Raw genomic sequence first — 16,559 nt, 5'->3', positions numbered from 1 at the left:
GGCTTCGTGTTGTCTATCTTTAAGGCTTAGGCATATGTCTTGCTATTCCAGAACCTCCATGATTCAGATTATATTCTTCATAATTCAGTTTATATTCTCTATGATTCAATTTATATTTTCTTGATGCAAGTACTATGTTGGGAATCCCTCCTCTAGCGATCGATTAAATATCGTGGATGTAATGCATTTTCAGTAGCGGCCCTGGGGCGACACGTAATTTCATGTTTCTCGGGTAAGAGTGCAACAGTTGGTGTGTGTAAATCGTTCTATATACGTGACATATCAATTTGGGGAATTGGATGTCGCTTAGTCGCTCCTTTTCCAGTCTTTTAAGGGTTGGATGTCGCTTAGTCGCTCCTTTTCCAATCTTTTGGGGGTTGGTTGTCGCTTCAGTCGCTTCAATCCGGGTTACAAGATTCACCTGGGAATGTGTGATGTTCGTTTTGGGATAATCGCGTAAAACTATGTTAAACGTGGGACACACAGGCGAATCTCCGTAGTATGGGATGCGAAGCGAGTCGGATAACTCTAATCATATTCCACATTATGGCGATCGCTAAGTGTGATATACCGCATATACTTAGCTAGGCATGCATCTCATATAGATTGCTTGTGCATTAATACCTCTTGTAGTGTGGAGGTATCAGAACATTTATCTTGCTTTCATGAATCTCTTAAATTATTGTTAATCTCAAAGGATAACCATCACTATGAGTAGGGGATTGACCCTCTCCCAACCGTACAGATTATGCAGGTGACGTACAGATTTAAAGACTTAAAGGACCATCTCCCTATAGAAGACTGTACCGAAAGAATACGAAGATAGTTTATTTATTTAACTTTATACTTCCGCTGCGAACTCGACAATGTAATAAGCTTCCATTGAAAGGGCATTTGATTATTCTTTTTACTCTAATGAGATATAATCTATACAGTTGATTTTATTCTTGTGAATGCTACCTTCATGAATGTATCTAGATGTAATCCAAACGGTAAAAAAAAAAAAGGTGCGATTTTAAAGCATCTAGGTTTATAGATTATTAACACCCAGTTTTCTCAGGCACGAGTATAAACTCTAGCCGTGAAATCTCGGGCTGTTACACAAAGTCCCATAGAAGGAGCCATCGAGCACAGGCGCAGAATTGTGTAAGTGCAGGATTTGTTTCCTATTCCGATTGTGATAAGAGCATGAGAGGTGTTCTATGGTTTCTAAATTCGTTCCTAAGGGTTTCAAGGGCAAAGCTTGGCTTGTGAGGAAGATTCGAGACATGTTCGAATCAGTAATCTCTCTCTCTCTCTCTCTCTTGTGATTTTCTGCTTTCATAGTGCATTATTGTCACTTTGTGCCATGGTTTTATCCTACAAGGGTTTTTCCACGTAAAATTCAATTTGTTTGTGTTTGAACTTGGTTGTGCGATTGGAGTACTTTGCTTGATTCATCTCTGTGTGCTTCCGCGATTCCCCAACAACGGTAAATCTTGACTGATCTCAAACCAACCATCTATCTTAGTCAATGACATTATTGTCTATGATCCCTATGCAATTCATCTTCATTCCTAGTCTGATTGATGAAAAACAACCATAGTTGTTCACTAAAGATCTATAGCCACATTTGATACCACTAACTGTACATCGGACTCATCCATCCTACACATGGCATACATGTATTGCAATATGGGCAAGTCCAAACAACAAAGCCTATCTTGTGGATGGAGCATGGCCCAAATTTCACAATGGTCGAACAATCTAATGAATCTAGTTTTTATATGTTGAATTTGGACCACTAACCACAATTCATTCAATTAACCATCTATTTCAGAGACAAATTAGATGCTTAGGATCTTTTGATGCGTGTGAGTTTCGGGCACAACCAGTTGGAAGGTATGGATTGATGTGCACCTAAGCAAACCACATGTCAGTAGATTAAAGATAATAAGAAGATGTTGATAGTCCAGTCCTTGTTTTCAATGGTGAATTCAACAACATGAACACATGACGCAACGAAAATGTACAAGAAGTAAACAATAGATACCCGAATAGACAGCGAAGATGATTTGTTAAAGAAAGGCCCGGTGTCCTTGTGACGAAGATCGGAATCTTGAAGATGCAAAAGCATCCACCAATTCAGTAAGAAGAAGAAAGACAGCACCAGCCCAATAACCACCGCAACACCCCTGACCCGTTTCCGCCGATGCCAGAGGCACATCGACCCCTTCCTTTTCCCCAATAGATGCTGCTTCACCCCAGTCACATTCCCAGCACTCCCCCAAGGAAACCAAAAACCAGCCCAAAGCTTCCATCTCCACAAACAACCGAAATCAAGAAAAGAGGAAGAAGAAGGAGAAGGGACAGAAAGCCTGCTACTGCTTCTCAAGGGACTCGAGAGCAAACCAAAGCCAGAGTCCCTTAGCTGATGAGGACTCTTCGGAGATACAAAGGCAGAGGCCCCTTGCCTGCTCCTCGGAGTAGTAGTGGAATGGGAAGTTCTAGCATGGAAAGAGCTGGACCAGGCGTTGGTCTCGTCCCGATCTGAAGCCTTAATTTCCTCTATCTCTGATGCCGAACATTTCCTTTGTTCTTCTCCTCCTCCTTGCCCATCTGCTGCTGCTGCTGCTCTCTCAGCGCCTTCAGCCCACGAAAACAAGCTATGGGAAGTCGACATTTCTCTTCTTCCCTTCGGAGGACACGTTTTTTTCTGATTTGAGATTTTTGGGAGGAGGTGGTAGCGTGCGTTATTCGCGTGGGAAGAGAGAGAGAGAGAGAGAGAGAGAGAGAGAGAGAATGGAGGTGGTCGTGAACTGATCTTTCTTTTTTTCTTTCTTCCTTCCTTTCTTTACCAAACAAAGCAAATGGTCTTTTTCTTCATTCCATGAATCCTCTCAGCTTCCGACAGCCCGACGCAAGCGGCTCACGACCCGTAAAGCCACGCTTTTCTCCTCCCTTTCTGTCTGAGGCCGAATCCTCTGCAGGTTTGTAGGAAAGGGAGTTATTTTTACTCCTGTGTACGACGCTTGATATGCAAGCGTAGCGAATTGCGGCCAGGACGGAAATCGGTCTGGGCAGGGGCTCTGTGGGACCCACCATACATCATGGGCTCCGCGCCGTTCATCCATTTTTTTCAGGTCATGTTAGAATGAGAGCACGAAAATAGGCAGGTCCAAGGCTCAAGTGGATCACACCGTTGAAACCCTCCTGGGGCCCACCGTAATGTTTATTTTCCATCTAACCTCTCCGCAAGGTCACAAAAACATGGATTTAGTGAAAAAATAAATGTCAGCCTGATCCCGTACTCCTGTGGACCCCAAGAAGTTTTCAACGGTAGGATTCAATTCCCACTATGTGGTCTACTTGAGCCTTATGTCTACCTAATTTTTGGGCTCATACCTTAAAATGATATGGAGAAATGGATGAGCGGTGTAGATAAACATCACACTGGCTCCACAGACCCCTGCCAATTCCGTCTAAGGTGCGGGACGCAATCCGCTTCCCTACGTAAGCAGTCAGATATTTAGTAGGACAAATTTTGGATCCCACTACTGAATTATAGTCCGAAAACGAGTTAGCTAAACAATCCTGACCTTTGATTCTTGGATACTTGATTAGGACCTTTGGGTTTTTTTTTTTTAATCTTTAACCGTTCGGCACCAGTATGATATTTCATATTATTAAATGAGAATAATTTTTAGATCATAATACATCAATTAGAGCTGCGCACAGGATGACTCAACTCGACTGGACTTGCGTAACTCGACTCGTCCGACCCTACTCGACCCAAACCGAATTAGTGAGTCGGTCCAAACCGAGTAGGCTTCGTCCAATCCGAATTCAAACCAAGTTGAGTCCGAGTTACCCAATAACTCGACCCGAAACTCGATTCGGTCAAACTCGACTCGATTTGGATTTGGGTATTGTAGACACTCCACCCAAGCTAACATCTTGAAGAGGCAAAGACAATCCAGGCCATGATCAACAATATGAACCCGAAACCCTAATCTGAACCATACCCGAACCCGAAACCCTAATCCAAACCCTACCCGAATCCGAAACCCTAATCCAAACCCTTAGAACCTCCCAAACTGTAACAGCCCACGCCCACACTGTATGATATTGTCCACTCTGGGCACAACCCACACGGTTTTGTTCTCGGAATCGTCCTCAAAAGGCCTCATACAGTATAGGGTGAATCCCCAGATATAACCACCATTACTTCGGACAGCGCTTCCGATGTGGGACAAGTTCAACCTCCCACTGCGTACACAGTAGCCTGTCAGCACAGTAGCCTGCAAACTACTGGTAGCTCACCCAGGCCATTAGGCCCCGCCCACATCAGCGTTCACCCACGTGTGCACGCCCACATGTGCAACAGTGATGGGGCGTCACAATATCACTTCAGTCCTCATATCAAGTCCACATATCAGTACGGTTCCTCTCTAGGGAATCACCGGGGTCTATTACACTCCACATTGACTGCCGCCTCCCTAGCCACACAGCCCAGCGAGTGGAAGAGACCACACTATCCGCCTGACCAGTAGTCTACCAATATCTACTCGGCTCGTCGATAGCGGACTCATTTGCGAGCTGGTCAAACTCAGCCTAGGTTACAGCCCCCTCACTCGGGCGGATAAGGCCACACCCCCTCCCAACCGACCACAACACAGTGGGAGACGCGGCCTACTGGTATTTGGCACTCGGGCACTCATGTATCCACTCGGTCTAGACGTTGGGACGTTCCTGGCCTCGGAGGTTTAGGGACTTTCACCCACGGACATTCAAAGTGCCCAGATACTCAAACCAAACATTTCAGGTGTCCCATCTGGCCATCCACGACATGCCTATGGAGGTCATAGCCCTGATGTCGCTAGGGCGTACAGTAATCACAGTCACACAATGCAAGATGCATGAGTCACACTGTCCAGTCATGTAGCAATCTCACGCGTACCACGCGCTTATGTGAGTAACTCCTATCAATGAGTCCCATGAATAGTCTGCCCAATGGCATATGCTATGATCAATTACTACTCATATCAAGCATACATATGATGCGTATGGGCATGAATCATAGAATTACACTAAGCATGTTATAAGGTGATGAACTATCCTCACAATGAAGATGGGCCTAGATGGCCTACACACAACAAGTATGGGCTTATCAATAAGCCCTAGGGAGAGTTATAATGCGGACATTTAACTAACATTATTCTTACAATGTAGACGTCATAGATAAAGCACATACATCGTAGTAGGGACCGTAGGTCCCTAGCCTTTCCGTCCAGGGGCGCAGGGCGAAAAGGTGTGAATACAATGAATACATCAGTGGATCCCACGTGGGGCCCACCATAACGTTTATCACCATCCAATCTGTTAATAAGGTCACACAGACCCGGTTGAGAAGGAAAAACAAATTTCATAAGGATCCAAAACTTCTGTGACAACTCAAAAGGGTTTCAATGGCAGATGCTCAATCCCACTGTTCCTGTGACGTGGGCCACCTGAGTTATACATACGGCTGATATTTGGGGGCACCCCATATATAAAGGGGACCCATCAAATGCACGGTGTTAATGTGCAGTACACATCATGGTGGGGCCCACGGCTGGGACCCAACTGTCCCTACCTCTTCACGACAAGCGCAGCAGGATGCTGCTGCACGTCCTCTGGACGTCAGCAGCAGCACCTGCTGCTTGTATTTTTTTATTTTATTTTATTTTATTTTATTCGGTTTTCATAAGGTTTTTTCATGATAGGGCCCGCATCAGGTGGATCCACTCCACCCATTGGATTCTAGGACTCAAGACGGACCAAACAAGCCCAATATTCGGCATGTTTTGGCGTGTAGAAACATCAAGGTGAATTTTAACGGTAAAGACCACTATTTTCTATGCTATGGCTCGCCAGATAATCGGATTGGCTCCATTTTTCGTCTCAACGCCTAAATTGATCTGAGGAATGGAATGGATGGCGTGGATAGGGTTCATACATCAAGGTGGGGCCTATATGAGTGGCCCACCCAAAAGCCTTAAAATCAAACTGCCTTTTTGTAGTGAGTACACCTCACTATCTGTTCACTCTTCATAACGTCCAATGTCCAGGGACACTAGACATGGATGTATTTATCAAGGTGGGTCCCACGTGTGGGGACCGCAGCTAGTGGGTCCCATGTGGATGTGGCCCACTTGATTTGTACTAAACTTATATTTATGTTTTCCAATCATCCAGAGGGTAGGGCCTACATGGCTTGGACAACCATGGGGTCCATTTGATGGACGGTTTGGACATCACATACACTCATTAAGTGGGCCACAAAATAAGGAAGGAGAGAGAGAGAGAGACATGTGATGATGGAGGGACCCTACACTATGGCCCTCCCTTCCGTGATTTACAACATAGATCAAGTGGGTCCCATTACATATGGGCCCACCAATCAAAATCAACGGTGGAGATCCTTTCTCCATCGAAATGCAAGGTCTAGATGACCCGATCCATGCAAGGAAAATAAACATCATAATGGGGTCTATGGAGAATGACCCCATCATGGAATAATCATGAGAATCAAGGTGGACCATCGGCCACATCTAGGGTCCAAAGTGAGATCCATACCATCAATCGGTAGGCCTCACTTGTCCCATCATAAAAACATAAAATTTAGACATATAGAAACACCCACCGTTTGATCTTCTTGGTCTGATGGAACGTCGATCTCCTTGTGTCTCACTTTGATGGAGGGTGATGAGAAATGAAGGGCTGGGATGATAGATCTTGGGGTGGAAAGTGGGCCACACACAACATCTCACTTTTCTCTCTTTGGAAATGCTTGGACATTCACCATTTTTGTCTCCTTTGTTGCTTGGAAAATGTGAAGAGAAAGAGAGAGAGAGAGAGAGAGAGAGAGAGGGTGGTTGTAAGAGAGGTGATAGGTGTACTTGACATGTATGGGTGTGCAAGAGAGAGAGGGAGAGAGTTGACTTTGGGGTTGCTCTTGTACTTGACATGAGGTGAATGATTGATTGATTGATTGATTGATTGATGAGACATATTGTAGATATTCTCTAGGGATTGTAAACGTGCAGTGTTTTTCTCGAAATAAACGCGGGTCCACATCTCCTTGCCAGGGTATTGGATCGGTATGCAAGACACGGCATTGGAACCGTGGTGACGGTGTGGTCGCAATAATACAAGTCTCGGATTAAGCTGACTCAAATCTACTGGATACGACTTAGGGTCACGTGCAAATATCGATTACAGATCGCAGGTTACCGGAATTCGACTGAGAGGATCGAGGGAGTATATGGAACAGTACGGACTAGGATACGGGCCTTACACAAACCTAACCCAAAATCCCAAATCTAGGACCTATTCGAGCAAAGTTAGCCTAGAAATACGCCTAGCCAAGCCAAAAACTCAAAAAAAGGACCACCGGACAAACCAACGCGCCACACGAGGACCGCACGTTTGGGCTCGGCCCGAGCTTGGCCTGGGCAGTAGTTTAACAACCACCGGCGGTACTCCGATTACCTCCATTCCCCAAACGCGTGTGTCCTCCAACCAACAGCTGGCACAACGTCCGAAAGTCAACTTTACCAAGCCCTATCCGATCCTATTTACCATTTTACCAAGCCCAAGAGCCAATGAGAGCGCGCCATGTGGCGATTCTCTCTCCTCAACCAATCACCACTTGCCACCTCAACTTTTACCCCTCCTAAACCTCACAACTACCGTAGTGTCATTGAAGAAGGCTATAAATAGCCCTCTCCTCCTCTCATTTTTAACAACAACAACACATCAACCATCTCCACATCTAAGAGAGTGAGAGAAAGAGAAAGGGAGAGAGAAAGAGAGAGAGAGGAAGAGGGAAGGAGAGGGAAGGAGAGGGAAGGAGCTCCCAAGCCCCCAAGATTTGATCATTTAGCCACCCCCTGGCCTTTCCTCTGGACTCTTCTAGCTTAACCCATGTTGGTCATGGTTCAATCCATGTTCTAGCCTATCCAAGTTTAAAGCTAAGGATCCACTCATCTCATACACCATCATGACATTTACTCCCTTCTTAACCCCCCTACTCCTCTAGACTTCTAGCGAACGTATGCTCTGTGACTTGCCTACTACGAATCCTGTCACATCAAAAATTCCTAGTAGTCTAGTCCATTTTTCCTACCTCTTGGCATAAGCATCATTACATACGCCTTCTAGACACGCCGTGGACATATGCTCTGTGGCTTGCCGAGACTTTGAATCTTGTCACATCAAAAAATCTGTGTGTGCGCCTAGTCTCATCTTGACCACAACATCCATCTTCCCTTGAGAGTATTTTATCACTTTAAGTAGAGATCATACACTTGTATGGATAGAGAGGGTGCCTAACACCTTCCCTCTCTGTAACCGAGGTCCCTTACCCGGAATCCCAAATCGCAGATTAGGAGTCAATTTGAGGGAGGGAAGTCTTCAGACTTCTCCAACCTTACGTATTCCGCGGTTTTAGCCGACCGCGAGATTCTGAGATTTATCGACTAGTGGCAACTCCAACACGTACATATCAGCCTAATTCCTCCATCATCAAATTGCATCAAACGCCAGAGCCGGCGTGAGCGTCGATTTTCAGTGTTCACAGAATGACGGCTCCACTGGGGAATGCTAGCTTTCACTAGTTGAGATCTTATTCGAAAGTGTGTGATACTTTACCCTCAAGGGATATTCACCAATTTCATTTAACAACAAAAAAATTTCTTTAGCTTACACTTGCTTAGGCACTGATCCGAACCATGACCACTCGATCCCTGCGCAGCCATGACCTCTCAGCCAGTTCCTGAAACATCAACACCCACACCTACACCAACACCCACACCCTTACCTCCAGCATCTCCAATAGACCCACAAGTTAATGCAACCATGCAAGAGGTGGCCTAAAGTCTTTGGGCAATGCAAGAGCTATTGCTTCGCCTGGTACCGAGTGCCACACCGAATACATAGGCAACCCAGCCTAGTGTACAAAACAGTTCAATCCCTCAAACTCCTTTTGCTTTTTCCCTCATTTCTCCAACAAATTATGTCCTCCCTCTCCCAGAGGAGTCAGCACAAGATCAACAACAACCAGCAAATGGGAGCAACCCTCCCACAATCACAACAATCAGGTTACAACATCTGTTCCCCCTAACGGGAACCACAGACAAGAACTGGCAGATACCAATGAAGAGGGTCAGTTTCAAGTCCAACTCACTCCCCCTAACGGGAGAAACATTCTGGAATTGGTAAATACCTCAGGTGGGAGCCATTTCCTTATATCACAGCCTCCTCCAAAAGGGAGCGGTGTTCAATTTCAATTACCTCCCGCCACCAGGAGTCCATCTTCTTTCCAACAACCCCCCATTCTGGCAAACCAAAGGATCGAGGAAGTCGATCCATATGAGGAAGAGGTAGCACAAGCCGTACAGCAAGGGGCAAGATACGCGTAGCATAATAGAGCAGAGATTGAGGAATTGCGAGAACAACTATAAATGGTGCAGAACCAATTGCAGAGGCAACAGGGGGTGGAACATCCATCCACCAAGTTTAAGACCTATGTCCTTTATTAGATGCTCGGGTACCTCCAAACTTCGAGGTGCCCAAATTCAAGAGGTATGATGGTAGTGGGTGTCCCACAGCACACTTGAAAGCTTTTTGTGGGGAACTCAATGCAATAGCAGGGAATGATGGAGCCTTGATACGGCTCTTCCAGAAATCCCTTAAAGGTGACGCTCTAGATTGGTACACCTCACTGGACAACCATCAAATCAAGACTTGGGAAAGACTCTCCCAAGCATTCATTGACTGATTTTCATATAACCTGAACATGGCTCCGAGAAGGGTAGACCTGCCTACCCTGAGACAGAAAAGTGATGAGTCATTATCAGTATACGTAGGGCGATGCAGGTCATGGCAACCTGAATGAGAAACCCCATCGATGACGAAGAGAAGATATCCATGATCGTCCATTCTGCAAACCCAAGCATTTCTGGATATCTGATCTCGTACCCATAGGTGAATTTCTCACAGCTCATCCGAGTTGGGGAACAGGTGGAAACCAGGATCAGAGCCGGAACCATTTCTCCATGGCCGCACCAGGCCCCCTCAATCAAAAGAAATAAAGTCGAGGGGAAACCTGTCGGATATGGGAATGGAAACGGTACTGCTCCTGCGCAACGCACCACAGAGGTCAACAATATCATCGCCAATGCTCAAGGCAACCAGTACCCCCTGCAACCGGAGCCACAACAAGATAGACAGTACTGGCCACTGAACCAACAATACTAGTCACAGTAAGCCCAACAGGGATATCAGGCGTAGCCGCCTCAACAGCAATGCAACAGCCTCGTGGAAATGCGCAAAGCCCATACAAGCAAGCGAAGTTGGGTAGGAAGTTCACCCCTCTAGCACAAACACACAGTTAGGTCTTTACAATGCTAATGCAAAGGCAACTCTTGACACCACTTCAGCCTCAGCTTCCGCCAAATCTCCTTCCACCCAGATACAATGAAAACCAGTATTGCGCATATCATCAGGCTCCCAATCATCTAACAGACCACTATTTCACCCTAAAACATACGGTTCAAGACTTGATCGAGAGCCAGAAGATCGCAATTACCCCACAGGCTAGCAATGCCAATCAGGCCAACATTCTCCAGAATCCCCTGTCATCGCATCTAGCAGGACCTAGCACATTTGACACCTCTACTGTCAACAACATCAAAAGAGAGCATCCCACATACTCTTTCCCACATCACTTCATACAAGCAATCATGCCCGATACAGCAAATCGGATATGGGGATACCAACAAGCGCCTCTGCCTGGACCACAGATATACCCGAAGCAGCACTGACAGCTTCACCTCTCATTCTCGAAGCAGCATCAACCACACCGCTTCTCATACTCGAAACGACACTGACAACACAACCTCTCAACCTCCAAAGGGCATCAACAACATCCAGGTCACAATCTCAATCTTTCACCCTCTAAGGGGCACATCTAGCACCACCCCCGGCATATCCAAATAGGCCAGGTCCTGAACCTATCATCCTTTCGATCGATCTCGCCTCGCTACCCTGCAAGGGGCACCCCCTGACCAATTTCCAAGTCTCCTCTTGCCTCACCAATTGACATATGGCCAGAGGATCCCTCCTTCACAAAGTACACATCAAAAGGAGGAGGAAAATCCCACTGTTAAACCCTATGAGGATTCAGTCGCATCCTGGGGAAAGTCCTCGAGTCTACCACAGACAGATCCCACCACTCAACCTCAAGAACCGATGATATATCTAGAAGGGAGGATGGTTCCCTCCTATAACCCAAAGCCAGTCCCATGGCACTATCCTGAATGTGCTGAAGTGGGCAACAACGACAGGTATTTCAGAAGTGATAATCAGAACCCAAAAGAAACCCGGGGAACTGTGTCAGGAACAACCCACAAAGTTGATGCCGCTTACGACATAACATCTCAGCTCAAGTCCATTCCCGCACAGATTTCCATCTGGGAACTCTTGTGTACATCAAGATCACACCGAGAGATCTTTGCAAAGACCCTGAATGATGCGCACATCTCTCCTGACGTACCACCTGAAATGGTGGCAAGTATGATCGGCCAACTCCTTGCACCACGAGCGATCACATTCTCAGACGAGGAGTTGCCACCCTAGGGCCGCAATCATGGACGCTCATTAAATATAGATGTCCGTTACAAGAACTTCAAAGTCCCACTTGTGCTTATAGACAACGGATCAAGCCTAAATGTTTGCTCTCTGAGGACTGCCGAACGTTTAGGGATAGAACCATCTTCTTTCCGACCTAGCACCATGAGTGTCCGAGCTTTTGATAACTCCCGAAGGCAAGTAGAAGCGGAAATTGACATTGGGTTACAGATTGGACCAGACATAACTCTAGTCACATTCTAGATTATCGATATACCTGCCTCTTTCAACCTTCTATTGGGACGGCCATGGCTCCAGGCTGTCGAAGCCATCCCATCCACTCTCCATCAATTCCCATCGGGAAATCAAATCATCTTGGTGCTAGCTAAGCTAGAAATCATCTTACCAGTAGCTGTCAATACCCCAGAAACTGACATTTCAGTGATTGACGTCCAACATACAGAGGGTGACATATCATATCACAGTTTTGAGTTCGAAATTGTGAACTCCATTGCCAATCCTTACCCGCTTGCAGTCGAATATGTCATCCCTCCAGCTGAACGTCTAATCCTGAACTACCGTACCGAGTTCCTTAAGAAAGGTATGGTAGTAAAACCAGCCTGTGCCAACATACAAAGATAGGGACTGGGGTATCAACCAACACCGGAAGATCAGGCTGCAAGTCTAAGAAGAGGCAACCATTCAAGTGCACACCCATCAAGTTTATCAAGGCTAGAACAGTCTGTGGTGACACATTGATCTCCCTTGAGGATCACCTCTAGCGGCTCAATCTAACAAGACATTCCATCCAGGAGTCCATTTGGCCACCAATAAGGTGGGACAAGATCCTCAAGGCATCAAAAGCACATCCAATGCTAGGGGCAGAACCCCCAGACCCATCACATGAGACTAGGAGTATGGAAGCAGGGCCACCCACAGAGGACCCAAGACCAGGAGTGCCCATTACCAAGGACACGGGCAAGAACGGGGAGGCACCCATCCCCACCAACAGTTAAGGGGAAACACCCCCACCAACAAACCATCAACACAAGGAGCAGAAGTAGCCCATCCATTGGATTGACAAAGGGAAATGGCCTTCCCTCGACTGGACATATATCAACATCCCACCACAATGTGAACTTGAGGAGCTTGAAGAGCTTCAACTTCTAAGCGAAGAGGTCAGATTGGAGTCAGATTCCAAACCCGGCCTAGTAGGCATCATGGTCATCAGGATTGATGGCCCATAGGTACAAATAGAGCAGCGCAACAAGATCGAAAGAGGGAAAGAACCAGGCTAGACAGCCACCCCCCTAACGATCGAGTCGGCCAGTGAATCACCTATGATTGTCGATCCCAAAAAAAAGGCCAATGTAAATAGCAGTTGGTACCCCGAACCAGGGCAGGATCAATCATGGTTTGCAACAGTATCCTGTTCGGGATCCCGTAACACAAAAAAATCAGAAAACCTTCAAAACACAAAACATCACATATTCCAAAAATCACAAAACATCAAATACTTTTCAAAATCACAAAACATCGAAAAATCTTCAAAACACAAAAACAACAGAAAAACTTTCAAAAATCATTGTGCCAAACACTTCACATGCAGCGCCCGAGTTTAAGGTCGACTTATATGATTTCGATCTAGAGTTGGACTTCGAGCTCATGGGTTTAGATGAGGCCCAGGATGAGGGAAATTATGGTACAACTCTCGAACTTAAGGACTCCCTCAAAAAGTTCGAAATGAAGGCCAATGTTGTGGCAGACGACTTCGAGACTGAACTTGGGATCAGGGAACTCCCCAAAGAAGTGCGCATCAGTAAATCAGTCTCCATAGTACAAGCACAGGATGATGGAATTCCTGAGACCGAGGTTGTCCAACTTTACTTTCTCTTATGAGGACATGCCCGGGCTCGATGAAGACTTGGTAGTACACCACTTGCCAACAATGCCAGACATGAAGCCTATCAAGCAGAAGCTATGAAGAATGAAACCAGAATGGGCCCTGAAGGTTCGTGATGAAGTCATCAAGCAATACAACGCAGGGTTCCTGGTAATCTCCAACTATCCGGAATGGCTTGCAAATATCGTACCAGTTCCAAAGAAGGACAACAAGTCAGGATGTGCATCGACTTCAGGGACCTCAACAAAGTGAGTCCTAAAGACGATTTCCCTCTGCCTCACATCGACACACTGGTAGATAATACTGCTGGACACAAGATCTTCTCCTTCATGGACGGCTTCTCGGGCTACAATCAGATCAAGATGACCATCGAACATCAAGAGAAAACTTCTTTCATTACACCGTGGGGAACTTTTTGTTACCGAGTTATGCCTTTCGAGTTAAAGAATGTGGGAGCTACGTATCAGCGAGCCATGAATGCCTTGTTCCATGACATGATAAACAAGAAAATAGAAGTCTATGTGGATGATATGATTGTCAAATCTCACACAATCGAAGGACATTTTAAAGTCTTCAAGAAGCTATTTGACAAGTTGGATAAGTTTAAGCTTCGCCTCAACCCGCAAAAATGTGTCTTCGGCCCAACCGGAGGCAAGCTGTTAGGCTTCATTGTCAGCAAAGATGGCATATGAGTGGACGAGACCAAGACCAAGGCATCATCGAAATGCTACCGCCCAATACTGAAAAAGAGATTCGGGGTTTCCTCAGAAGGATTCAGTATATCAGCCGATTCATCGCGTAGCTCACACCAATCTGTGAGCCCATATTCAAGCTTCTAAGGAAGAATTCGCTAAAGGAATGGAACGACGACTATCAAAGGACCTTCAATAAAATCAAGAAATACCTGTTAAATCCTCCAGTACTCATGCCACCTACCCTAGGTAGGCCACTATTGCTGTATATTTCTGTCGCAGCAGAAGCAATCAGATGCGTCCTCGGCTAAGACGACGGCATAAGAAGAAAGGAGCAAGCGATTTACTATCTAAGCCGACGTTTCACAAGCTACGAAGCCAGGTACTCTAGCTTAGAGAAAACGTGCCTCGCCCTAGTTTGGGCAACACAACGGCTACGACAGTACATGATAGCTCACCCAATCCTACTGCTTGCTCGCATGGACCCGTTGAAGTACTTGTTCAAAAAACCAGCACTAATGGGTAGGATTGCAAAATGGCAACTACTGCTTTTCGAGTTCAACATCACCTATGTCACTCAGAAGGCAATCAAGGGGCAAGCACTGGTCGACCACCTAGCAGCACACTTTCTACCTGATTACAAACCGCTGAAGACCTTCTTCCCTGACGAGGACATCCTCCTGATTGATGAAAAAGAAGAAAGAAAGGCAGGAGACTGGACACTCTTCTTTGACGGAGCTGCAAACTCAAAAGGGAGTAGAGTAGGCACCATACTCTACTCTCCCGATGACGTCTCAATTCCCATATCCAGGCCATTGGCATTCCAATGCACCAACAATGTAGCTAAATATGAAGCGTTTATCGCTGGTCTGAGAGAAGCCATCATCCTCAATGTGAAGAAGTTGCGAGTCTTTAGAGATTCACAGCTCATCATCAATCAGACGAATGGCGATTGGATAGCCAAGGATGAAAAGTTGATCCCTTATCACGTCTATCTGAAGAATCTAACAGTTGAATTCAAAGAGATCACGTTCTCTTACATGCCCCTAGCCAAGAACCAATTTGCGGATGGTTTGGCTACCCTCGCCTCAATGCTGGAGATCCCAAAAGGAGTTGCTGAATCGGAGCTCATTGTCGAGCTCCAGGAGGAACCCGCGTTCTGCCTGCAGATAGATGAAGGTGAAACCTCCTCGAATGATCAGCCATGACACACAGACATTAAGGAATATCTTGAGCATCAGAAGTACTCGAAAGGAGCGACATCAACCGATCATCGCACTATCAAGCAGCTAACAGCCCAGTTCACAATCACTGGGGGCATCCTCTACAAGCGATCCTTCAACCAAGTCCTTCTACGCTGCGTGGATGAAACAGAAGCAGCATAGATTGTCATGCCCCGAACTCGAAAACCAGGCTCACAAAATTCCCGATCGCTGAATCCGGCGCCGACAGCCTCCGTAGAACCCCATTCTCGGATCCAGGCACCCATTCACCAGGTTCCGATCCTGGGATACTACAAGGAGGATTTATAATTATCAGTCTGGTTCATAACGAGCATAACCAAAAGCATAACCCACGAACAATAACCACAAGAACACCACCACAAAATCCACTATGATCAAAAACTTTTGAGTACAATGCGTCTGAAAGGAAAAAAAAATACCATGTAACAAAAGAAACAAAACTCCAGAAGCTCGGCTGCACGCTCCAACTACAGCGAGACTATGGCTGCGACTGCTTCCTGGCGTCACCTGCACGCATCAATCGTGCATAAGCTTATAAAAAGCTTAGAGGGTGGTGTAAGTATGTGCGCAATATAAGCGTGCTCAAAATGCAAGGTAAGAGTAATGCGAAATCATGGTGATGAGCTCATGAATGCAATCAGCCGTACCAAGGCTATGGGTGCAAGATATGAATGCTATCGGCCATATCACAGCCATGCGATGCGAGATGCAACTCAAGCATGCCAATCCTCATCATGTATCAGTACAGTTCTCATTCTGGATAATCATCAGGGTTCAATACACTCCAAATGGCACTGTCGCTCTCCTAGCTGCACAGTCCAAGTGAGTGTAAGAAACTTCACTATCCGCCTGGCTAATAGTCTGCCAATACCTATCCAGCACTTCGATAGCGGACCCATTTACGAGCTGGTCAAACTCAGCCTAGTATTGCCCCCTACCCTCGGGCGAGTAAGGCCACACCCTTTTCCAACCGACCACGACACAGTGGGAGACGTGACCTCCTGGTATTCGGCCCTCATGCGTTCATACATCCACTTAGTCTCGACGTTGGAGTCATCCTCTGGTACC

General features: G+C 46.2%; 2 protein-coding genes across 6 annotated transcripts in view; one reads left to right on the top strand and one right to left on the bottom strand.

Moving 5' to 3' along the window:
* Window positions 1–3,031, bottom strand: part of LOC131229354 (O-fucosyltransferase 2-like) — a 104,227-nt gene extending 101,196 nt beyond the window's left edge. For 2 of the 5 annotated variants that reach the window (XM_058225290.1, XM_058225291.1), the window contains exon 1: window positions 2,033–3,021. In XM_058225290.1, the coding sequence (XP_058081273.1) occupies window positions 2,033–2,662 (630 nt within the window). In that variant the 5' untranslated portion in view covers window positions 2,663–3,021. Of the gene's footprint in view, window positions 1–2,032 lie in introns of all 5 variants that reach the window. The other 3 variants (XM_058225294.1, XM_058225292.1, XM_058225293.1) reach the window with 3 other exon arrangements.
* Window positions 3,032–14,726: 11,695 nt separating this feature from the next.
* On the top strand, window positions 14,727–15,455 carry LOC131228784 (uncharacterized). Its single transcript, XM_058224651.1, has one exon. It carries the CDS (start codon window positions 14,727–14,729, stop codon window positions 15,453–15,455), a length of 729 nt encoding a protein of 242 aa, XP_058080634.1.
* The last annotated feature ends 1,104 nt before the right edge of the window (window positions 15,456–16,559 follow it).

The sequence above is a fragment of the Magnolia sinica genome, chromosome 16 (assembly GCF_029962835.1).
Source record: "Magnolia sinica isolate HGM2019 chromosome 16, MsV1, whole genome shotgun sequence".
Classification (NCBI taxonomy): Eukaryota; Viridiplantae; Streptophyta; class Magnoliopsida; order Magnoliales; family Magnoliaceae; genus Magnolia; species Magnolia sinica.
This window is presented reverse-complemented; position numbering and strand designations above follow the sequence as displayed.

Bases quoted from the DNA above. Each gene is read 5' to 3' on its own strand.
- LOC131228784 (XM_058224651.1), top strand. From the start codon at position 14,727: ATGGACCCGTTGAAGTACTTGTTCAAAAAACCAGCACTAATGGGTAGG.